Raw genomic sequence first — 26,231 nt, forward strand, 5'->3', positions numbered from 1 at the left:
AATCAGTGAGTAGTGTAGCAATAATGAACTAAAGTTCTGGTGGTCCTCATTATTTATTGAGCATGCTTCCCATGCTGTATTTTTGACTCACTTCATGATCAACAGCCAACGGTTATGGGCAGAGAGAAGGTTTGACTACAAAGGGACAGCACAAGGGAATTTTGGGAGATGATGAAATTGTTCTATATCCTGTTTGTGGTGCTGGTTACATGAATCTCTGCATGTTTTAAAAATTCATGCATACCAAAAAATAGTGAATTTTATTGTATGTAAATTTCTTTAAATTTTACTACTGTAGGGTTACCTGCTAAAATACTTTGTCAGGAAGACCTAGAAGGATGTGAGCCAATACAACTCAGCTAGAGTCCTCTCTTCTAGACCATCCTTAAGTCTATTTCTCTGGCTCTCCTGAACATATTCAGATATTCCTTTTTCTCCCTTTCTTTTTATTTCCTCACATATCAATTCCCTCAGCATTGTTTTGATGGAGATTTTTGCTCAGTAAAGAAAACATCTGACAGAGGATAAGAATAAACCACTTGCTGAGAGCACAACAATCCTAGGAATTCTCCACTGGTTTCTCCAGGACCAGTAAGAGCCATCCCCCGGGTCAAAGGGAAAACCACGGGGATTAGGGAGGGCTCCAGATCCAAACCTCACACTCGGCTCCACTACACTCTGTGAAATCCAGTTAAGTCTCATTAATTTCTATGTTCTGGCTTACTAGGGTTTAGTTTTTCAATGACATTAAAGCCATCATTACAAATATAGTAAAAAACAAAAATAACCCCACTCCCCCCAAAATCCCTGAATTTCTTAAGAACAAAGCCTGAAAGAAAATAATAAGGAAAACCTTTTAAGGTTTAAAAAAAAAAAAATCCCCCCCCAAAAGTGTGACTCATGCTTTTTCAAATCAGTTTATTTTAAAATACTCATGAAAAAATATAGTTGTAATCATTTAATAAGAAGATGGCGAGGGGGAGAGAGACAGCTGGTATCAGGCTATGAATACCCAAACTACTCCTCAAGTGAAGACTCTGATTGCCACATAGATCACATAGATCTCAAAACAAAAATCATCCAAAAATGCCATATTTATTGTACATGCTGTGTATTTGACACAGTGCTAAGTACTTACATGATCTTACTTGACTCTTACTAATAAAAGAGGAAACTAAAACTTAGATTAAATGTTTTGTCCAGTCACATTGTAAGTAACAGAGTCATGCTTTAACCTAGCTTTCTTGATTCCAAGCCTATGTTCTTTAATTTTGAAGATAATACAAAAGTTTTTCTATAAAAAGACTTGGCTAGGAACAGATATGAGTACACATGCTCTAAAAATTATTAAAAAGAAGGCTGACTGATGGTAAGGCATTACCTCTCATACTTTGCAATGAGTGCAAGGCGAGTTCACAATAATAAATATCTATGGTCCTTGAGAGGGTCAACAATGAAACCAGTATCCTTTCTCCCAACCCTAAGTATGTTAAAAGGTCTACAATCTTAGACCGCTATCACAGAGTCTTCTTGTAATCAATATGATCAAACTCAATCTTAAAAAAAAAAGTAAATTTGGTTGGTGCTAATTCCTCTTTGATTATAATATTTTATAACTCATAATTCTATTTATAAAATGTTACAGTAACTTCTATAGTCAAGTACATGAGGCTTATCTTCTTGGTTATTAATGATATCTACTATCCCCAAAAAAGCATTTTTTAAAAGACAATTGAAATGACCAAACAAATGAATCATGCTCTATGAAATCTGCTTTACAGAATTACATCAAATAGATCTAAACTTAGGATAAACAAGAACTAAATGTGAGAAAGCACTCACCAAATTTAAGATGGAATGCAAACAGAAAAATGAACTATTACCTGCAGACAGGCAGGATCTAAGGATTAATCACATTTAATTTTAAATGGACTAAAATTTATACCCATTTAAAAACATGTCCTTGGTGTCCTTGCTGCTTTGTACACTTTTCACCATGTTTATATTAAATGAGGTATTAGTATCTATCTCAGAGAAGGAAAACTCTGATTCCAAAAAACCTCCGCTGCCTTGCGGCATACCTCTTCAGGGGAAAGGCTAGGGGAGTAAACCCCGACAGAAAATCCGGAGCCGGAGTCCCTAAGGCGGTTTGACGTTGTAGTCAACACCGGCAACTCCTGCGGCGCACCTGAAGCCAAGCTGTATTGACTCCGTCTTTCCCTTGGATACTTCAGCTGCGAAGAGAGGGGCGGTCTGCTGCATGGGCAACAGCAGACCCTCCATATCACCCTGCCCAGGCTCTGTAGCTTCAGCTTCACTGGAGAGGACACTCCAGCGACATCGCAAGATGTCGATTCAACACGGGAGGAGACAGATACCGTGTCACTCCCGAGTCGGACTGCACAGCCATTCTCGGCGGTGCAGATAGACTCTTAAGAAGCTACACCATCGTCTCTCGAGACGGACGGCTGCCGACGAGTATCTATCTAATATAATTAGAATTAATAATGAGGCTATATCAGATTATCGAGGAAATCTGGGATATGGGAAGAACAAGAACTGATTAGTCTTTACCCTTAAATTTAATTAAACCCTCTAAAAATATCGTACTTGGAATTGTTCTTTAGCCAAAGAGTCATTATTCGCACAGCTAAACATATATATAATAGACAGCAAATACCATAGCTTTCAAACTTGATTTAAATTTTATTATGGTTTTAGATCTTATATCATGGTTGATTTTTTTTTTTAATCCTCACCCAAGGATATGATTTTTATTGATTTTAGAGAGAGAGAAAGGGAGGGAGGGATAAAGGGAAGGAAGGAGAGAGACAGACAGACAGACAGAGACATCAATGTGAGAGAGAAACATTAATCAGTTGCTTCCCATACTGGGAATCAAACCCAAAACCTAGGTATGTTCCCTTACTAGGAATCAAACCCACAGCCTTTTGGGGTAGGGGTCAATGCTCCAACCAACTGAACCACCCAGCCAGGGCGTGGTTGAATTTTTTTTTTTTTTTTTTTTTTTTAAATACAGGCTCCCAGTTGGGGTGGTCAGCATGTAAGTCTGCTCAGAAAAAAGCTGAATCCTTTGGTCTTGCAAGCAAGGTTTGTACAACTAAGAGAGAGGGAAGAGAGGAAGAGAAATAGACAAAAAGAGAAGTAACGAGGGGAAAAAAGAAGAAAGGGAAAAGAAAACCTAGTATGTAAAGAGAAGGAAAGTAAAAGAGAAGCAAGTCTTTGTTTTAAAATATTGTTCTATATTTCAATCATGCAGTTGTTATATTAGCAGCGAAGTAAGATAGTAACTTTATAAATACAACACAAGAATACTAGCTCATTCAGACCTGTAATAAGAGATCACTATTAAACATAAACTTTAATAGTGTATTTCAGTGATAAAATAAAAAATGCATCTTGCTTCCATTCATCACTTGTAAAGGCAGACAGAGGCTGTGCTTGACCAAACTAAAGTTTATCTGATAATTAAAATAATAAAATGGTTGTTCTTGGCCCCCCGTGTATTAATGTTTAAACAGCACTTGGTCTATATATTTACGAATTATATTTAAGGCATCATTTTAAATAACCTCTTACACATCGCATATTTCAGAGGTTAAATTACCAGTATATAATAAAAAAAAGTAATATCTTACTTACGTTAATACAATCAATTCATTTCCATCTCATAACTTAGATCTAAAGTACTGGTCTCAAATTCAAGTCAAAAGTGAGTTCAGTGAACTGAGCCTCATTTCCACATTAGTGTGGTACATTTATGACACCCGGGGGCAATAGGAAATTTCAGGAGTACTATATTGGAATGAAGTTCAGTTATTGTACAAACCACCCAAGAAAAACTTCACAGTGTGGGTCATGTTCCTTTATTTTAAATCTAACAAAAAGTTGTTTCCCAATGAAATAATAATGAGGCCGCATGCTCTGTCCCACAAGTCTCTGAGACGAAGCCAACTTTGTGAAGGCTCCCTGGCAGCGCTGTTTTTCTTCCTGCTCTAATTCCCTCTGTCCCAGTGTTCGCCTGCAGCAGCACAGGCCACGCACTCACTCATCAGAGCACGTGCCCAAGTGCGAAGTCAGTATGTGAGCTGCGGGAGTGGCAGGTGTGGGGTAGCGTGACATTTATTTTGCAACCAGAAGAGGGTGCTGAAGAACTCATATTCTCTTCTCAACACAGGTAAATATTTATCTTAAGAACTCAAAGCAAAGGAAAGAGATCATTCTAATTAGCACAAATTTTCAAACTTTATCATCACCTTCAAGATTTTTACAATATAAAACATTTGTTTTGTTGCTCATTTCACCAAATTTATCTGTTCTCTTCTTTAATAAGGCATACAACATAACAGAGAATCAATGGACCTTAATTTAATTTACATCTAACACATAATTCTAATCCCATCTTGTTGTATCTATGAATCTGAAGACTGAAGACAGCTCAATTACCCTCCCCCGATAAAACAGAAAAGAAAATAATAATGCCAAAGATAAATATAAATAGTCCCCTAAATAAGAACAACTCTTCCTTTGTACCCTGAGAGAATTTTTCCCATTTCATATCCAGTCCACCAACAAATACTATCATACATACATATTATATATGTACACATATCATTCATACATATATATATATACATTCTAAATCTGATGACATATATTTCTTCTCTATTTTTGTTCAATAGATTTTATCCAAGTTACTCATGCAAAGCTATGCATAGGTAAATTGTAATAGTCATACAGTTCAACACAGTTTATTATGGGAAACAACAGTTTCCTCTACTCCTCTTTCCCCCCAAATCCTGCTCCCCAAAGGCAACCATCTTATCGATGCTTACCTCTTTATCTTTACATAGCGTATTTATGCATGTTACTGTCTGTTTGGTTTTTTTAGGTTTTTTGATTGTGGTAAATACACACAACATAAAATTTTCCATTTTAATTATTTTAAGTGTACCGTTCTGCGGCATTAGTTATATTCATACTGTTGTACAACCATTATCACCATCCATCTTAAGAACATCTTCATCTTCCCCAACTGAAACTCTGTACTCACGAAACACTAACTTATCATCCTGTTTATCCCCAGCCCCTAGAAACCATGATTCTGCTTTCTGTCTTTAAAAATTTGACTATTTCAGGAATCTCACATAAGAAGAACCATCCAATATTTATCGTTTTGTGCCTGGCTTATTTCACTTAGCACAATGTCTATAAAGGTCATGCATGTTGTAGCATGTGTCAAAATTCCCTCCTATTTTAAGGCTGAAAAATTATTCCATTGAATTTGTATACCAGATTTGGTTTATCCATTTATCTGTCAATGAACACTCAGGTTGTTTCTGCCTTTTGGCTACTGTGTTTTTTAGTTTCAAGCGTTACTTCTTGACTTTGCACCATGAGAGATGAGGGTTTAGGACTCATTCACATACATAGTACGCCAGCACCACATATCTGCACAGCATCCATTAACCTATCTCTCAAATACGAAGATAGGCGCTCTTCCCACCCTACCACCATGCTCCTCCCACAAGCACGCCCATGCCCTTCTTCCCTCTCAGGCATGCATCTACTAAACTCTAAGGGTCCCCACAAGACTTGCAACCAGGGGAGCAGTGGGCAGCAGCCACTCATCCTGGGCTAACCCCCTGACCCTGTCTCCAAGGCCCTCTTTTCTCTGACTTTTCAGTAAGCTAAAAGCAGCCCCACATTGGCTGACTTTTGTCACTATGACTTTTACTTCTCTGTGAGTCTACACCGCCCCACTGTGTCTCACTTTCCTATAACATTTCAAGAGAGCCACTGCAGCCCCACCTAGGCTCTCTCCTGTTGCTTCTTCTAACCTAAGCCCTTATTTGTTTCACTGTCCCCAGCTTTAATAAATGTGTTCTCAAAAAATTTTTTAAAAGGTAAATCAATGGATTAATTTGATAATTTTTAGCACTTAATTATTATGACCATGTAAGTACAATTCACAGTCAAGTCATGTAAGATACTACAATCACTTTTCCTTTCTTATACAACTTTAGTTTGGGGGAGTTAATAATTTTATTTATATGTTTGCTTAGTTTTCTATGTATTGCACTTAGCATTACTTTGTTCCCAAATTCTCCTCAGCTATCTGAATTTCCTCTCAGTATGCATAAATATATCCAGTATTCTATTACTGTCATCTTCTTAGGAATGTCTCTTACACTTTCTAAAATGCTCCAGGCTGTGCTGCTTGCTCTTTCTGGCCTACTCCACTGTCAACCATCTCCCTCCCTCAACCCTCATCTTAGAAACTGTATTTGCCTGTCTCCTCTATTAAATGATCTAATCCTATATATATCAGATCCTTTTTCGTTGTTGTTCATGAAAAGTATATTTTTCAGGCCTTTCATTATTGAAAAAAAACTATTTATTTTACCCTCTCATTTGCTTGGTATTGTGGTTAATATGGAAATATGGATGTGTGAATCATTCTCCCTTACACTTTAAAGACCGCTCCACTTCGGTCTAGCTTACAGTATAGCTTACAGTATTGTCTAAAATAATTTTGACACCAAATCTTTTGTATGTGACCTGTTTTTTGTCTCTAGAGACATTCAGGATTTTCTCTTTGCCCTCTGGCTTCTGAGATTTCAGAACATGCTCTAATGTAAATCTATTTCCACCACTTTTGTGGGACACTTGGTGGGTCTTTTAATCTGTTAGTTCATGTCTTAGAATTTGGGGAAATTTTCCCACATTATTTCTATGATTGAATTACTTCTGTTCACTTTCTTTGCTTTCTTTTTCTACAATCCCTAGTATCAAATGTTGGATTTCCTGAATGATTCCTTAATACTCTTATAGATTTTCTATTTTCTATATTCCATCTCTTTTACTTTTTACTCTTCTCTCTGAAAGATTTTTTTCCATTATATTTTCCAAACTCGGTGGTTTCTATCATATTTTAAATTCCTAAACAGTATTTTTATTCTCTAATTTTCTCCTTGTATGTAGCATTCTGATCTTTTTTGCTTGTAGTTTATTTTATCTTTACAATGCTATTATTGATAACAGTTTGTTTTGGTTTGCCTTTTTGGTTTTCCTCTTCTTGTAAAATCTCTATGTGTTTGTTCTGACCTTTAACTTTCATGTTAGAGACTTTTCTTAAATGTCTGGTAACCCTTAGCTATCTGTTCATATTCTAAATTGGGAAATTAAATAGGTGGACTTCAAAGATATCTGACTTGTTCATTCTGTTGGGGACTACCTAGTGGACATATTGTTAGAACATTTCTCTCGGGCTCGTCATATTATTCAGAGTATCTTCCAATTTCTCACCTGAAGGATTTAAGTCTGGTTATTAAAGGTCTGGGAACCAAATCAGAAAAGAGAGCTGTAAGATTCAGGATAAATCTCAATATTTAGTGTATAAACTTCCACTATTTTCAGTTTGGTAACCCAGCCCTCAACTTGCAACTGTTCTCTTCTGATCTTCTGCTAGAGCTGGGATAGGGCAGCTGACTGGCAGTTTATAGGGGAATAGCTGGAGAAGAAATCAGTTGTCTAACTGCTTTTGAAATAGACAACCAATCCGTCTGTCTGGGCACTGATTTTACCCCTTTTTCCCAGAGGAACCCGATGCTGCCAATTTCTAAAACACAGGAGTTCTGCAAAACACTAAAAACTGGGTTGTTATTCACTTTTTCTACTGGTTTATGACTGAGTTGTGTTGGGTATGTTTGGAGAATTACCACACTTCTTTCTACTTTGCAGCTTCTTAAAAATGTTGCTATCATCTACTCCCCTGCATTCTTTATGTTTTGGGGCTCGTGCTTTTTAAAAATTCCCTAAGATATTGTTTTTATAAGTTTGGAGAGGCAGAAGATAAAAATGTATGCATTCAATCCACCATCTTTAACAAGAAGTCAATCTGATAACTTCTTAGCCCTTACACAATATTTTCACATAGGGCCAAAATCTTTTCAAAGAGCAATTTTAGATATTGTCATATATTATAAAGAATATAATTGGTAACTAAGAGCATATACTTTAGAACAACAACAACAAGATGATTTTTTTCCTGAAAAAATGTTAAGGTGTAGATACATTAAATTAAACTAAATACACACAGAATATAGACAGCAATTGATTTATTACCCATCTATAATCAGCAAGTAAGGTGCTAAAGATAAAAAGATAAGACCCTATCTCCTTACAGAGACCACAGACTGGTTAGGAAGACCAATACATAAAGCCACAATCATGATTATGTTGTTCCCCCACTGCTAGAGATATCCCCTAGTGGTTCTCTGCCTTCCCCATTCTCATAGCTTAGCAATGAGCTGGCTCAATAAGACATAGTTGGCTCATGTGAAGAATACTAGGTCTCTTCAGCTGATGTAAGAGGCATTAATATGAGAATTCCCCTAGCAAGTCATTTCTTGGACCAGCAAGGATCCACTTATTACATATAGACTAGATATTCTCACCCCTGCTCCTAAATTCCCTATAAATGATACAAGAGCAGGCAGGGTCCCTCTCCTGAGGCATGTCCTGCTATTTGTACAATGTAGGTGAACCCATCAGATCCCTCCACAGAATGACAGGAGGTGGTGTTCTCAAGCACTGTGTTAACCTTTCTGCCAACAAGGTTTACTGAGGGAGAGCTTACTTTACACCTATATGGCGTGATGCTAATTTGTGTGTCTATGCCTTTTGCATGACACCTCCTCTATCACATTAAATTCATACACATATGTCAATATTTGTACTTGTATTCTGTTCTACTCATCAGTTAATTCTCATTATACTATATTGTTTTGAATTAAGTATTATTACTCTTTAGTACAAGCCAAGGCCCAGTAAAAGGAATATTCTCAAAAGAATTTAAGCTTAAAATAACTGAAACATATATATGTCTATATGCATTTGTGAAAGATGGTGTAAATATTGTAATAACTGCTCTTCCTCTAGATTTTCTAAGCAATGGTCTATTTTAGGATGAGGCTATTACAAAGCCATGTTCACAAAGTATACTGAGAGTCCATATGACAATGTTATCTGCAAGTTTGAAAAAAGAAAAATTAAGGTGATAGAATATTGTTTCCTATATACACACATCATATAGTTTCCTTTTTACCAAGAACAGAAAGCCTTAAAACCAAACTGTAATACCATCCTCAAAATAGATTAAGCGAATAAAATATCTTTCTTCTTTCATCCAACTAAATACCAGTAAAGGGATATTAATCTTTTAAATTTAATAATTATGTAATATATATGTGCTTTATAACTGAAACCATGTTTAAACTACTTTGGAAATATATATAATAGAAATAATTTTTTAAGGCAAGGAGAAAAAATTATTTAAAAATGAGACCAAACTCAAGGCTGAAAATGCCACCAGAAATTGAATTCTAGGAATTAAATATATATATATACATTCAATACATCAACTTTAACCTCTTTAATCATTTTCTCTTTCTCCATACTCTCAGGATAACCCTTTTTTAAAAATTTAATCTTTAGCCTAGGCTGGTGTGGCTCAGTGGATTGAGCACCTGTCTGCAAAACAAAGGGTTGCCAGTTTGATTCCCAGTCAGGGCACATGCCTGGGTTGCGGGTCAGGTCCTCAGTTGGGGTCACATGAGAGGCAACCACACATTGATGTTTCTCTCCCTCACTTTCTCCCTCCCTTCCCCTCTCTCTAAAAAGATAAACAAAATCTTAAAAAAGAAATTTTTTTAATTTAACCTTTATAATATGCCTGCGACTGAGCTAAGTATTTGATTTCCCTGTTTCCACATCTTTTAAAAAATATATTAAAAATTCCAACTTTAAAGAGTTGTTGTAAAGACTGAATATGTGCCAACTATAATTTAAAATAAATTTTTTTAAAGACTCAATGCGATGTTCAGTAACTGGCTCATTGTCATACAGCTAGCAAATGGCAAATCTTGGAGTCGAACCCAAACTTCAAAGTCTATTCTGTTAACTATCATATTACTTAACAGTGAACTAAAATTGTACTATCTACTATAAGCTATTTTAATTGCTGCCTACTTCAAGAATCCTTGTTATAAAACAGCTCTCATATCTTCCCAGACATTACCCTTACCATGTCAGCAAAGAGCAAGGAGCAAGCCATAAATATCAAAATCAAGAAGAAAATGAAATATAAAATTAATCCAACAACTCCAGACCAACTGAACACCAATTCCTTTCACTGTAAAGGCCATATTCTGTGGAAGTATTGCATAACATCCAGCACAAAAAAGGTTTCAACAACAATGCTGCTTTCACTTGGCAGTCATTAACATGGCCTGTGTGAACTCAGCTGGTAGTGCTGTGCCAGATCTAAGTCAAAAGGTAGTCTACACATTAAATAAAAGAGTACATTTTGCTGTGGTCAACACTTAACTAAATAAAGTGTACAGTGGAAAGAACCATAGTGACAACTAATCTCACCCAAGGGTCAGTTTCTTCAAAACCAGTTACTAAAGGAAGAACGCCTGGAAGCCTTCAATTTCTTTTATGGGCAACCAGTTCCTTTCTTAAGTATCAGTTATATAACTCATATAATTTGGCAAACCCAAGTTAGAATTTTAAAAGTAAATAAATCCTTCCCTTCATTAAAGGGCCTCACACAGAAATCAGCCTAACCAAGAATGTTTACATTATAAATGCTATTTAGCCCCACAAAGCCTAAGGCAAACTAATCAAAATAAGAAATACAGAACTTCCCTCCTGTACAAATCAATTCCATAAGTGAATTACAGAAATCAATTTCAAAAGAAACTGGAAAAGGGTAGACAATTAACAAAAAACTTCTTTAGACATTTTTTTAAACACTTCAAACTAAAATTAGAATTTCAAAATCTAATATGCACATTATTTTGGAAGAAGATCAACATTGAAAACGAGATAGAATAAGAGAAAGGGTTTTCCTACCTGCTTTAAGATGGCTCTGTTTCCACAGCAGAAGCCACAGGTGGGTACACTAAATGCTTTTACTCCAATACCATGTTATATATATATATATATATATATATATCAGAACATGAAAAGTTTTTTAAATAAAAACATACCTGCTTAACTTAAAATTTAATTGGTAATAAGGAGTAGGACAGTTTTAAAATTTCTCCTCAGATTTTACTAAATGATTGAACTTCTAACCTAGTTACCGTAACTGCACATTTTCTTACCTTTCTGCAGTTTTCCGGGTACACTAAAAGACAGGTGGAAGATTCAGAGATGTCTACCTAGACACCATTTAGAGTGGACTATACCATTGTTTCCTAGATCCAAAGGCTAAATCATGGTGTCACCAGGGCCGTGGTCTCATCTGGAGCTCAGGGTCCTCTTCCAGTTAATTCATGTTGTTGGCGGAATTCATCTCCTTGTGGTTGTAGAACTCAGGTCGCCATTTTCTTGCTGGCATTCAGCCAGGGATAGCTACCAGCAGCTAGAGGCTGCCTACAGGTCCCTGCCATGTGGTTCTCTCAAAATCATGACATTCTGTTTCTTCGAGCCCAACAGTAGAGCATCTGCATTCACTTTGAATCTCTCTAATTTCCATATCTGACCTGAAGTACTCTTGTAAAGAATCTCACCTGATTAGATCAGGCCCACACACTCAAAGGGAGGGAATTTTATAGGAATGTACACACCAAGGGCAGGAATCCTACCACCTTAGAATGCTGCCTACCATATACAATCAAAGCAAAGAGGTTCCTACTGATAAAGTTTAATCCAGAGACAATACAACACTTTAAATACAGACGAATGAATAAACTACATATCCTTCAGAACGTCTTCAAATAGTATTTTCTGCATTCTTCTTTTTGGTAAAATTGGACAGCAGAGTCTGAAGTTATAATCTCAGACAAAGTTTGAAACCTAACTTGCTCATTAAAACTCAATTATTGTGGAGGCATTAGTTTGTTTCGGCTGGTACATCACAAAGGGAAGACAATTCACTAAGTGCCTCTATCATTTCACTGTACAAAGGACAAAGCCCTCCCCATGGGTCACTGTAGCGAGCCAGGATACAGTGAATAGAAGAAGGAAAAGGGAGACGTCCACGAAGAAAAAAGCATACTGACCTACATCATTTCTAGAAGTGCCCAGACCAGCTATCAATACAAAAAAACACTTTCATATGTTTTCTCATATGATTCTAAAGAAGGCTTTCTTTTTAAGGACAAGAACAAATTCTTTAAAGCCAAAACTTTGGTTGCTAAAGTAAAAATAATAAGAATAAAATTCCAAAGAGCAGCATTGACAATGCTTAAAATTGAATTAGTAAATCTGAAGGCAAACACTTAGAGAGAAATGTCAAAGAGATAAATTTTTGAAGAAACTAGGCAAGAGATATGGAAGACATGTATTTTTCTTGGCTATATAATAGCAGGTTGTAGAAGAGACTAGCTAGGGATTTCCAATCCTATTTCCTCTTCCTTCTGGTCACACAGATAGGCTCTATTTCAAAGCCTCACTTACAGTGTGTAAGCTATGACCAGCGTAATGTTGACAGAAGTGATATGTATCAGTTACAAGCCTGGTCTATAATAAACCTCCCAGCATTATTTATTATTCTCTTTTTCCTACTGCTGTAACCTTGGAAGCCATAGGTTGAAGTGGTAAACCCACAAGTTGGAAGAGTCCTGCATCCTTGATGATCATCATTTAGAGAAGAGCCACCCACCAGAACATCCATTTTGAACTTCACATGAGCTAAAAATAAAACTTCTATGGTGAGATTTTGGAGCTTAGCAATAACAGTAGGCAGCGTTATTAAGGAAAACAGAAACTGGTGTTGGAAGAACAGTATTGCCGTAACAAAAATAACAAACAAACAAAAAACCTTAAACGGCATTAGTTTAAAGATCAGGCAGTAGGCAACAAGAATATATATTTCAGGAGTTGAAAACCTGGAGAGCCCTGTAATAGCGTGACAGAACAATTGAGAAAACTGGCACCTATAATAAATAAAAAGGCACACCATGTGCCTACTGTAGCTCTACAAGTGAATGGACAGTCACAGTAAATATGTATAAGTAAATACGTATAGGTATTTACTTTCTGCTTTTAGCAAGGTATTGCATAAAAAAGATAAGCATAGAAAAGAATTTGCCAGTTTGCAGAGTGAGCTTATAAGAAATAGAAACCCAGAAACACAGTCCCCAGAGGGTTATAAATAAAGCTAAACACATATAGATTCCAAACAGTAAGAGAAAAGAAAGGTAAAGCTTTGAGAAAAAAAGTCCCAAGAAGACTTCTAGTTGAACCAAGTGACTCAATCCTAATGCAAAGATTCAGGTATGGTCTTCCCACATAGTAGTTCATACAGCCTCAAAACAGAGCCATTACAGAAGGTGATGTGAGGCAAGAGCTGTACTACCCCACCTCCACTACCTACCCAAACAAGGGAAAAGAAAAGAATTGTATTTAGAAAAGAATACTGAGTATAATGTCCACATAGAACCTGATGGAAAGAAACAGATCAAAGGCCTAATAAGTTTTGAGGTAACTATAATGCCAAAAACCCATAAATTTGGACTAAATAAACCTTTGACTGTTCACAGACTTAACACAACTTTCAGGCCCCAAAACTAGCAGGAGCAGAAACCAGGCAGAGGAAAGAAGAGAGGAAAGGAAGGAGGAAGGGAGGGAGCGGAGAGAGGGAATATAAATGTAGATATACAGAGAGAGAGAAAGAGAGAAATCTTCTAAGGAAGGTATGTTCGTCAGCATCAACTTCAGAAGAGCACGTAATTAAAAAAAAAAAAAAAAAAAAAGAGAAAGAAAAACCAGGGTACAGCCAGGGGTCCAGGAGAACAATGGGTAAGGAGTCACTGTCTAAGCAAGAAGTTCCCCCAGTACCAAGGCAGAAGGATTTCCCAATGCCAGCCCAAAAAGATTACATGATTTGCTATGAAGCAGGAAATGCTGTGTCTCCCATTATTCCCTTTTCCACATGGGATTTTTGTTGTGTTCTAATCTTGCTTCTTCCTTGTATATTGGGGGTGGGAGGGGACACAAATCCAGATAACTTGACATCCTAGTACTGGTCACCAGCCCTTGAAGAGACATATATGGATTGGAAGAAGAATGTTGAGCTTCTCTGGGAGATACTAGACTTTGAAATGGATGTTAGTGACTGGAGGGGATACTGGATTTGCCTCTCTTAGGGAAAGGGCAAGTGCGTTCTATGGATGAGAGGAAGAGAGAAGAGATAGTTGATAACCAGAAGAGTAGACTGTGCCAGAAATTAGCTATTATCCACCAAACTTGTGTCCTTCTAATCTTAGATACAATGAGATAACCTTTCCCAGCCTCCCCTGCAGGTCAGTCTGGCCATGTAATTAAGTTCTGTCCAATGAAATATTAATGGAAGTGATAATGTGCTGCACCTATGCCTAGCCTTTAAAATCCCTTCCAAGTGCAATACTCCTTGATCTTTCCCCTTCTCTAGCAATCTTCAAAGCCACATTAAAAATGGCACAGAAAACGTAATGGAAAGAGTCCCTAAATCACCATTGCAAAGAAAACCATCAGAAACACCATTTTGGGGTTGACATAAGTGGAAAATAAACCATTTCCTCTCCTTCTTTTCCAACATTCATGAATTCAAACATAAAATTTATTGAACACTATCTACTTTCCTTACCTTTTAGGTACTATAAAAGATTTTAATAGTATGGTACCTTTATTCAAGGATTTTATATATACTATAGCATAGGATAATAATATATGGAAAAAAGCTGTGGTGAGATGAAATTTTTATTGGCAGAATGAAGGGTTATCAGTTAACTCAAAGTCCTGAATTCACAAAAGGTTTCTTCATCATTTCTTTAGGACAAAAATGTAGCTAACAGCTAATACTTTATACGGATAGAGTACCACAGTAGACAAATTCACCTCAATCTAACCTGAATTCTACTACAGAATCTAATCTTTACAAGTTATCTGAACTTGAGCAAGTCACTTTTCTGCCCTGGAGCTTAATTTCTATAAATAAATAAGGTACCAAATAATCTCACATTAAATGAAATAATAGTCTTTGTGGAATTCTCTCCTTTATGAAAAAGGAAATAAAATTAATTTCTCAAGCAGATGCCTATGGGAAGGAACTTTTAAAAAGGAAGCTTCCACAGAAACTTTGTATTATACTCTCCTGTATTTTGAAAGGTTAGGTAAAATTAGCCAATCACAATAAAGACTTACCTTATAAGATAACTTCATTACTATACTCAAAACACTACCCATCAGTGCAAATCTATATTTTCAATGATTAATTTTCTTTCTTTACCACACACACACACACACACACACACACACACACACACAAAGACATGATATCATTGTTTCTACCAGGTTTATTGTCAACTAGTTTTAAACTATCCACTTTGCAAAGTATAATACTGACAAAATTAAAAGGAAGAAAGGGGGAAAGAATATCTGCCCTCCCTCAGGAAGGGGATTCTCACTAGGCAAATCTCTTTTGCAGAATCAAACAGACATCTGAAAGAGGATTACCAATACCAGCTGAGACTGAATATATGACCCAAATATGGCCCACTCCCTCCTTCCTCACAGAATAAGATCTACAAATGACTTACCCAAGAACATGGTCTATACAGAATCAGAAGAAAAAAACTTTCTATAACTAAATGAATCCTCTATTTATTGTTGCAGGCTACATCATAAGGTATACTGAGAAACTTTAATAAAATCGATGTGACTCAAATTTCAAAAGGGTAAGTAGCAGCGCAAATCACCCCTGCTCTTTTATTCTAATGACAAAAGAAATCCAGACATCTTTTGTGGCTTTGGTGACTTAAGATAAAGAAATTAAAGGAAAAATCCTAAGTATTTCTAACACACTTGTTAATTTGTAGGCTGTGAATAAATCCCTCTCTATGATCATAATTCACAACATTTTCCAACAGGCCTTTTTCATTGATACCAATGATACCAAAAATAACAATTATGGAAGTATTCAAATCTATAACATAGCAGCTTGTTTACACAGTAAATAATCAACCAAAGGTACCTGCACACATTTAAGCTTATTAACTAGAAAGAGAACTTTTAAAAATCAAGGGCTTCAAATCATATCCAAAGCCAAAGTAAGTATCAAAAAAAAAAAAAAAAACCTCTTCAAAGCCCCAGTATAAACTACCACAATTAAATTGATCAACATGAGCAGTATGTAGTGAAAATGCACACAGCAAAAAAAAAAAAAAATATATATATATATATATATATACTAGTATGTAATCCATTTCTCTGTTAAGAAAATAAAACACATTTTTAAATCATGTGTTTCCATAAAGATGAAGGACTTCCCTAAAATGACAAGAAACAATTAAGACACTTAGCAAAAGAATTTAACAAAATACTTTCATAATCATTGGCCAACCTATCATAAACCCAAGACCTACTTGCTTCATGGCAGTCTCTCCAATTTTGTCTGAATGTTTGCGGATACTTTCCAGAAAGTCTTTGAGATCAGACATAGAGACATCCTTAATTTCTTCTCGAAGCCTGGGGATGTTATCCACCATCACCTTGCAGAATCGATAGTGGCTTACTTGAGGCAGATAGGTATGCTCTAGATGTTCCAGAGTTTTCAGTGCAGGATAATGCCTATAAAAGAAATTGTATCACCTTTACCTCAATTCAGTCTGCTTTAGGGTCACAGATACATTCCACAGGCAAGATTTCTAGCCTGAATTAGTATTCACTGTACATTAAGACAAATCCAGTATTAAGTTTTAATAAAAATAGAAATTAAAAAATCTCAAATTATTAACAATATGTGAATTAAAAGACAAGTTAATTATAATAAAAAATATTTTCTCTTTTCTTTTAATTTCATTAAAAGATGAGATTTTTTTTTAAAGCAATAGTCATAACACTCATTGTCGATTCTATCCGGAATCAAGTATTGTCCAGAAAAAGTCCAGCCATTGTTAATGTAACAAGAACAGTTTGCATAACATCGACGTAATCTGGCAGCCAAGGAGAGTGGACTGGAATGTGTGTGTGTGAACAATGATCCACAAGTCAGTGGGGGTGGCAGACACCATTGAGTGAGCATGTGTAAGCTATGTGACTCTCGCATTCAAAATGACTGAGCGAGTAGAGCAACAAATCTGCATTAAATTTGGCATTAAGCTTGAACATTCCTCCATGGAAACTATTCAGATGATTCAGAAGGCTACAGCTATGGGCAACTGGTGATTGGCAGCTTCATCAGGACAACGTACTCACTCATGCATCACATCCCGGGCAGAGATTTTTGGCGAAACATCAAATCACCTAAATGACTCACCCTCCCTACAGCCCAGATTTGGCACTCTGAGACTTCACTGCCTTTTCCTAAAACTAAAATCACCTTTGAAAGGGAAGAGATTTTGGACCATCAATCAGAGTTTGGAAAATACAATGGAGATCGGGAGAACTGTGTGAAGTCCCACAGTGCCTACTTTGAAAGGGACTGAGACATCATTGTCCTATGAACGTTTCTTGTATCTTTTATCTTCTTCCATAAATGTCTCTATTTTTCATATTGAATGGCTGGATACCTTCTGGACAGACCTTGTATATAGATATTATATATGACAAAATAATGCAAAAGAGAAAGAAAGAAATGGAGCTAAGTTGAAGCAAAACTATAACAATATTTATTATACCAAAATTGTATTACCAATGACCTAAAATAGACTGTGATAAATTAAGATGCAGATTATAACCCATAGAGCAGCCTCTAAGAAATAACTCAAAGAATAATCATTAAAAAATTTAACAGAAGTATTTTAAAATAGTATGCTAAATATTACCTAATGATAATATTTAGCATACTGAATAATAAAAGTGACTAGGTAAAAATAAACTAAGTTATGCATAAAAAAGAACATAATAAGAATAAAGAGGAAACAACAACCTGGTAAAGATTATTTTCAAAATATACGCTTGAGGGTTTTTTTTTTTTTAAGAACAATAAACAAAGTCTCAAAAAGAATTAAAAAAAAAAAAACGCCAATGTATGAAAAAAGAAGTTGAACTGATATGTGAAGAAATCTAAATCAAAAACATAATTTTATCATGCAAACTGCCAAAAATTTCTTAAAAGATTATACATATTATTTTCAAGGGTTTTAATAAATGATAATTCACAGCCTGCTAGTAAACAAATTTGTGTTAGTGATACAAATTTTCAATGAAAAATTTTACTGAAACAAGTATTCTAAACGGTTGTATCCTCCCCAAAAAATACTATACAAAAATATGCAAAAGCTTCTTGAATATTCATTATATTAATAAGAAAATTAATTGTCTAATAACAAGCAATTAAACACATTATGATATATCCATGTAGTAAAAGGCTAATAAAATAGCAAATTTTTTTAATGATATTCTTTTTTTTAAGGTTTTAATTTAATTTTACTGTTGTTCTATTACAGTTGTTCCATTCTTCCCCCATTTGCAAAATTTTTTAATACTGTTGTACAAAAATTATTTCAAAAAACAGAACTTACGACCACAATCATAACACTTTTGAAAGTTATAAATATTTAACATGGACAACAGTGTGGTGATTGTGGAGAGAAGAGGGTATAAGGGGACTAAATGATAATGGAAAAAATACAATTAAAAACTTTTTAAAGACTAAAGCTACTTTAAGAATGTTAAATATTCATACCACAACACTAAGGACTAGAAATTGGTTTTATTTTATTTTTTTGTTGTTGTTGTTTTTCCCTCATGTGTCTCAAAAATCAAAAAGTTAATCCAAATACACAGAGAGAAGAAAGGTCTGTTTCTTCTAAATTTAGAAATAAAACTACAAATGTAGTTTAATTTTAAATAGTTGCTTTTTAAAAAAAATTTACAGACTCAAAAACAGTGCAATTCACATGGGTTAGTGTAAACAGAATGGTGTTTATAGTACAATTAGGTATGAAGAGCTATGCGTAATAAAAAAGTAATTCCTCTAGAGAGAAACTTGAGAATGGATAGAAAGCCAGAAGTTAGGACAAAAAGATAAACACACTTTGGGGTTTAGTTATATTTTGGAACATTGTTTATAGAATGAGAAAAATCTAACAATGTTGCCTGCAGACACAAGGCACATTCACTGATGAGACGCATGGCTGGCTGCCGAAAACATCTGGTCTGTCAAATAAGTCCACATTTTTCAAAGCTAATTAGTATAAAACCCAGTGATTCTGGGCACCAAAGAATGTCACCTTATTTCCATATTGTCTTTTCACTACTTTATTCATTTCCCACTATAACAGATCAAAAAGATTATTCAAATTTCTGGTGTACTTCACATATCTGTGACAGGTTAAAGAATGATAGCCAATTAAACACCTGTATAGCAGACACCAAAAGAAAAAAATTATATTGCTAACAGTCATGGAAATCTAAAACAAGGTTTTGACAGTACTTTTGACAACCTCTAAACATTAATAAACCTGAATCAAAAACTAAATTCTATGTTTTATTTGGATGACTAGCTGTCCCCCTATTCCCATCATGCAGGTTCCCTAACAGTGATGTGAGCAGGAAGAAAGAAAGAAAGGAGAAGTAGGGAATAAAAAGAAAAGTGGCAGGAAAAGGTCTAAAAAACCCTATAAACTGGATAACTAAGGCCAAAATAATTTAGACATAGTAGAATACTATCATGTGAAGAGAAATGTTGATTCTAGGCAAATTAAATATGGTACTTTCTTGCCATGGTATGGAACTCTTTCACAAAAATGGTTTTTAAAATTCTAATAAGTGATTTTTTTAAAGCAGATCACAACTATGCATGATAAATTTTTTTAAATTCAGAGTAGGATAAGAATATAAAATAAAAACTTTCAAAAGGGAACAACTGTAATAGAATTTAAAAAATGGAAAAAATCTTTCGCCACAGAAAATATTAGTGCCTTTCCTAATCAAAGAGCATCATTAATAAATATTTAATCTCTTCTATGAGCTAAAGACAGAAACATGGTCAGATACCTTTCCTTAAGGAACATAGAAACCTCATAATTACAGCTTTAAAAATAACAAGGCTTCCAGCCATCAAGGAGTAACAAGGAACAGACATGAACTCCCACTTTTAGAAAGTAGGATACAGGCTAAAATATATAAAACAATTGTTTCCAGACAGTAGACATCAGGGAACACAGAACTGTAATCTCTGAAAAAAGGAAAACAAGGTGGGTTTAATGAGCATCTGAACTGTCTATCTGAAGGCGACGTCTAGATCATGGACAGATTCAGATAAAAGCCAAACAGAACACAGCAGCTTAGCAGTATTACAGTTAGAGACAGGAGTTCAGGAAAGCTGATGCACCTTGGCGTTGTGCAGCAGAATTTTTAAAAAGATAGATAGAAAAAAAAAAAGAAAGAAACAATGAATGCAGAAAAGAACTGCGGATATCTACACAAGGTATCCCTTGAGTCTTTGCTGAATACTAGGCCAGGCAAAGGAAAAATGAAATTCTACATGGACAGGCAAAAAGAAAGAAGAAAGGTAAGGGTGGGTGAAAACTGAGGAGAAGGTAGACAGATACCAGGGAGTATAAGAAGCACTTCCAGGAGCTCAGACGAGGCGGAGAAATATTCAAACAGTCAAAGTGAAGAGTCCTTGGGGATTCCCGAGTTATTCAGCAAAGATGAATATTACTCTGAAATACCCCTGGAATGAAGGTGGGCCTAACAAAGCTTAAAAATGGGGTTTAAAGAAACCTTCAAACAACTAAACTATTTGCCAAAACAAAAACAAAAACTCTCTAAGAAAAAAAGCCCCCCAAAATCCAGACACTCATCAACATAATATGTCCATAATTCAATCAAATATTACTAGACATAAGAAAAAGAAAAGCTGTCATATAACAAGAAAAAACAAAGCAATCTACAGAAAGAGACCCAAAATGCCGAAAGTGACAAAACTAGCAAAGAAAAACATTAAAACAGATAGAGCTATATACATGTATTTAAAGACAAAAAAAAAAAAAGGAGAAATTAAACATAAAAAAAAAACATAAAGTATATATTTTCTGAAATGAAAATTTCACTGGATGGGATTAAAAGATTAAACAATGCAAAAGAGAGAGATCAGTATAGTTAAACAGAGCAATAAAATCTATACCATGTAAAGCACAAAGAGAAAAAAAGACTCGGGGGGGGGAAAAGAATAGGTCCTATATTCCAATACAGATGTAATTTAAGTCTCAGAATGAGAATGCAAAAAGGGTAGCAAAAAATATACGGAAAAGTAGTATCTGAACATTTTTCAGATTTCATGAAAATTACACTCACAAACCCAAGAATTTAAACAAACCACAAGCAGGATAAATACACACTTGCATACCTGAATATACATGTACTTACACCAAAGTACATCAAAAATCAAATTGCAGATAACAAATACAAAGACAAAAGGTTTAAAACAGCTGGAGAAATGACACATTAAATACAGATAGGCAAAGGTAAGACTGTTAACATACCTCTCCTCAGAAACTACATAAGCCCAAAGACTAAGAAATGACATTTGTAGAATTAACTAATCTATAAACCGAGTTTCAAAAATGAAGATGACAGGAGACTTCCAGCCAAGATGGAGGCCTAGATTGACACGCTCCATCTCCTTCCACAACTAAGAAGGAATACAACTACCGCAAAACCAGAAATAACCATAAGTTCCAGAAAATAAATGGAAGTCCAGTGTATGAAATTATAAAAAAGTGGTGCTCATCCAGAAGGGTAGGAGGGGCAAAGCCGGGGCAGAGAGGTCAAGCTATGCTGGCAGTGGCGACGGCAGCAGGATGGTGGTAATCACAGGTACCCGTATTTAAGGAGAGGCAAGAAGCACCTGGAGGGCGTCTCCAGCTGCAAACCAGACCCATCAGCTTGCAGTTCCAATGTCAGGGAAGGCAGACCCCCATTGCCCTGCACTGTAAGGGCCGGAGGAAGTGGGAACACAGGAGGAGGCTTCTGGTCTCTCAGCGGAGAGTGAACGGCAGGTATCCATCTTGGATCCCCATACCCACAGAAAACACCACAGTGTGGTGAGATGGGTCCCCCGGTTGTGATGAGTGCACAGGGATCCCCCCCCATAGCATAGGAGGTATGACAGCCCTGCCCAGGAAGCAAAGGTACACACAAAACGGTCAGGATGGCACAGATCATGATAGAGATCCCAGTGACGCAGCTGACCAGACAGCAAATATCTAATCTAACGAAGCAGCAGATAGGAAATCTTTCTGAGGCACAGTTCAGAGCTTTGGTTATAAGAATGCCTACAGACCTGACAGCAGATCTTAAACAAGACGGGGAAGGGATGAAGACTAGTCCTGCTGAAATGAATGAAAGCACATACAAAACTAGTAGTGAGGGAGAGAAAACCAGGGATCAAATCAACAAATCAGAACATAGGGAAGGAAAAACAGTCAATCAGTGCAGAAAGAGGAAACAAAAAGTGAGGAAAATGAGGAGAGGCTCAGAAACCTCTGGGACAGCTATAAGTGGGCCAACATCCAAATCATAGGGTTGCCAGAAGGTGAAGAAGAACTAGAAATTGAAAAAGTATGTGAAAAAATAATGAAACAGAACTTCCCTAACTTGGGGAAGGAAATAGACTTACAGGTCCAGGAAGCACAGAGTTCCAAAAAAACTGGACCCACGGAGAACCACACCTAGACACATTATCATCAAAATGTCAAAAATTAAGGATAAAGAGAGAATCTTAAAAACAACAAGAGAGAAGAAGGGAATTGCATACAAAGGGCAAAGGGGTCCCAATAAGACCATCAGCTGATTTCTCAAAAGAAACTCTGCAGGCAAGGAGGGACTGGAAAGAAATATTCAAAGTAATGGAAAGCAAAAACCTACAGCCATGATTACTCTATCCAGCGAAGCTGTCATTCAGAATAGAAGGGCAGAGAAAGTGCTCCCAGGACAAAGTAAAACTGAGGGAGTCCATCAGATCCAAACCACTGTTAATATGAAATGTTAAAGGGACTTGTTTAGGAGAAAGAGGATCAAAACTATGAACATTAAAATGAAAACTGTATCACAACAACCAACAACAGAAGCTAGGGAACCAAAACAAAGGCAAACTAAGTAGGAAACAAGAGTGGGAAAAGAATTATAGGTATGGGGAACTTTATGGGGGGAGGTCAGCAGGGAGGGAGAAGGGGGGAAAGGGAGGGAGATGGTACAGGAATTAACAAGCATAGTACAAGGAAGTGGAGTAGACAGGAAGATGTTGATAAGAACTATATGCACAACCAATGGGCATGGACAAAGGGGGGGGGACAACTGGAGGGAGGGAGGTCAGTGGGTGGAGGGGACCAAATGGAAAAGAAATTGGGGTAACTGTAACAGCATAATCAGTAAAGCATATTAAAAAAAGAAAAAAAATGAAGATGAACAATGAGATACTATTTCATACCCACCAAGATGGCCATAATTAAAAAACAGATAATAATGAATATTGAATAAGGGTATGCAGAAGTTGAAATCTTCATTGCTGCTGGTGGGAAGGTAAAAGCACAGCTGCTTTGGAAAACAATCTGGCACTTCCTCAAATGGCTAACCATAGAGTTAAAACATGATCTAGAAAGACAAATACCATATGATTTCAGTCATATGTGGAATCTAATGAACAAACTGAACTAACAAGCAAAGTAGAGACAGACTCATAGAGAGCAGGATGACAGCTATGGGGGAGGGGGTAGTTTAGGGGGTAGAGGGTTCAGGCAAAAAGGTGAAAGGACTCATGGACATCGACAACAGTGTGGTGATTGATAGGGGGAAGAGGGGTATAAGGGTGCTAAATGCCAACAGAAAAAAATACAATTAAAAAAAGTTTTGAAAACAGAATAATCTAGCAATCCTATTCCAAGGTATATATCCAAAAGAAATGGACACATCTCCACACAAAAAACTTGTAAACAAAAAACTCATAGCAGCATTATTTATAAAAACCAAAGAGTAAAAACAACCCAAATGTTCATCAACTGATGAATAGATAAATAAAAAGTGATATAGTGCTCTCTCTTTCCAGCCAGCGCCAAGCCATGGGCATCTCTCGGGACAGACAGCTGGCACAAGCGCCACAAGACCGGGGGCAAGAGGAAGACCTACCACAAGAAGCAAAAATATGAGCTGGGACGCCCTGCTGCCAACACTAAGATTGGCCCTCGCCGCATACACACACTCCGTGTGCGGAGAGGCAACAAGAAGTACTGAGCCTTGAGGCTGGACGTGGGCAGCTTCTCCTGGGGCTCAGAGTGTTGTACACAGAAAACAAGGATTTTTGATGTTGTCTACAATGCATCCAACAACGAACTGGTCCGCACCAAGACCCTAGTAAAGAACTGCATAGTGCTCATTGACAGCACATCGTACAGACAGTGATACGAGTCTCACTATGCACTGGCCCTGGGCCGCAAGAAAGGGGCCAAGGTGACTCTTGAAGAGGAAGAGATTTTAAACAAAAAACGATCAAAGAAAATTCAGAAGAAATACGATGAAAGGAAAAAGAATGCCAAAATCAGCATTCTTCTAGAGGAGCAGTTCCAGCAGAGCAAGCTTCTTGCATGCATCGCTTCAAGACCAGGCCAGTGTGGCCGAGTAGACGGTTATGTGCTAGAGGGCAAGGAGCTGGCGTTCTATCTAAGGAAAATTAAGGCCAGGAAAGGCAAATAAATCCTCTTCCCTCCTTTCTCGAAAGCTCGTGCTTCAAAACAAAACAAGCTCATTTAATAAATGTGTTCTCTGGTTTAAAAAAAAAAAAAAGTGATATATCCCTATAATAGAACATTATTCAGAAATAAAAGAAATGAAGAACCGGTATACATTACAAATGAATGAACCTTGAAAACATTATGTAAAATGAAAGAAGCCAATCACAAAGAACCAACCACATATTATATTATTTCATTTATTTGAAACTCCAGAATAGTAAATCTATAGAGACAGAAAGTAAATTAGTGGTTCCCAGTAGCTGGTAAGGGAAGGTAGGGACCAGAAGAGGATTTGGTAGTGACAGCTAAGAAGCTCAAAGTTTCTTTTGGAAAGAATAAAAACATTCTAAAATTGACAGTGGTGATGGGTGCACAACTCAGTGAATACACTAAAGGCCAATGAATTATACATTTTAAATGATAAACTGAATAGTATGCAAATTACATCTTAATAAAGCTGATAAAAAATACTGTGGACAAAAAATTTTAGAGAGACAATGTAAAAATTAAAAAGAAAGCAGCAATGGCTACATTAATATCAAACAATATACATTTCAGAAAAAGGAATATTACCAAGGATAAAGAGGAACCTTCCATAATTATAAATGGGTTATTTCATCAAGAAGATATAACAATATTAAATGTGTGTGAACCCAATAAGAGATCTTCAAAATACACATAGAAAGAAATCAAAGAACAGAAAGACATATACAAATCCACAATCATAATAGCAATTTCAATACTAGTCTGTCAACAACTGACAAATACATAAGTATAGGATGTGGGAAATCTGAACAACACTATCAACCAAGGGTACCTAAATGACAGTTTAAAAATGCTCTACTCAACAACAGAATATACATTATTTCTAAATGTACATGGAATTATCACCAAAATAGGCCATATGGCAGGCATAAAACAAATCTCAACAAACACAAGACGTTGAAATCTTACATTTTACATTTCTGAACACAATGAACTATTTATAATTACAAATAAATTTGGAAAATCCCCCAATATTTGGAAATTAACCATTTCAATCCTAAATATTGAGCAAATTGCACTTTAAACATCACAAAAGAAATTTTAAAATATTTGAAAAAAACATCATCATAAAATATGTAAGATTCAGTTAAAGCGTTACTTAGAGAGAAATGTAGAGTTTTAAATGGCGACAACAGAAAAGAAAGAACCAAAGTCAATGTTCTAGGCCTCCACCCTATAAAGCTAGAAAAAGGGCAAATTTAACCCCAAGCGGACAGGAGAAAGGAAATGCTAAAGATAATAGCAGAGATCGATAACATAGACAACAGGAAAAAACTCAATAAAACCTAAAGGTGTTTTTTGAAAAAAATTAATAGAAGTGATAAACCTCTAGTTAGAATAATCAGAAAGACAGAAGCAGAGACAGAAATAGAGACAAAAAATAGATAGGTATTAGAGTTACTGGGGTGATCACTTCATAGGTTATATAAATGT

At 36.0% G+C, this 26,231-nt stretch overlaps 1 protein-coding gene and 1 pseudogene across 2 annotated transcripts in view; one reads left to right on the forward strand and one right to left on the reverse strand.

Annotated features, from left to right (window-relative positions):
- EXOC6B (exocyst complex component 6B) overlaps positions 1-26,231 on the reverse strand; it is a 614,171-nt gene that overhangs the window by 489,392 nt on the left and 98,548 nt on the right. For both annotated transcript variants that reach the window (XM_090281510.1, XM_090281509.1), the window contains one exon: positions 16,440-16,644. In XM_090281510.1, coding sequence (XP_090137636.1) covers positions 16,440-16,644 — 205 coding nt within the window. The remainder of the gene's footprint in view (positions 1-16,439; positions 16,645-26,231) is intronic.
- Positions 23,783-24,719, forward strand: LOC150006205 (small ribosomal subunit protein eS8 pseudogene; annotated as a pseudogene).

The sequence above is a fragment of the Furipterus horrens genome, unplaced genomic scaffold, assembly GCF_987537825.1.
Source record: "Furipterus horrens unplaced genomic scaffold, mFurHor1.1.pri manual_scaffold_6, whole genome shotgun sequence".
In the NCBI taxonomy this organism is placed as follows: domain Eukaryota; kingdom Metazoa; phylum Chordata; class Mammalia; order Chiroptera; family Furipteridae; genus Furipterus; species Furipterus horrens.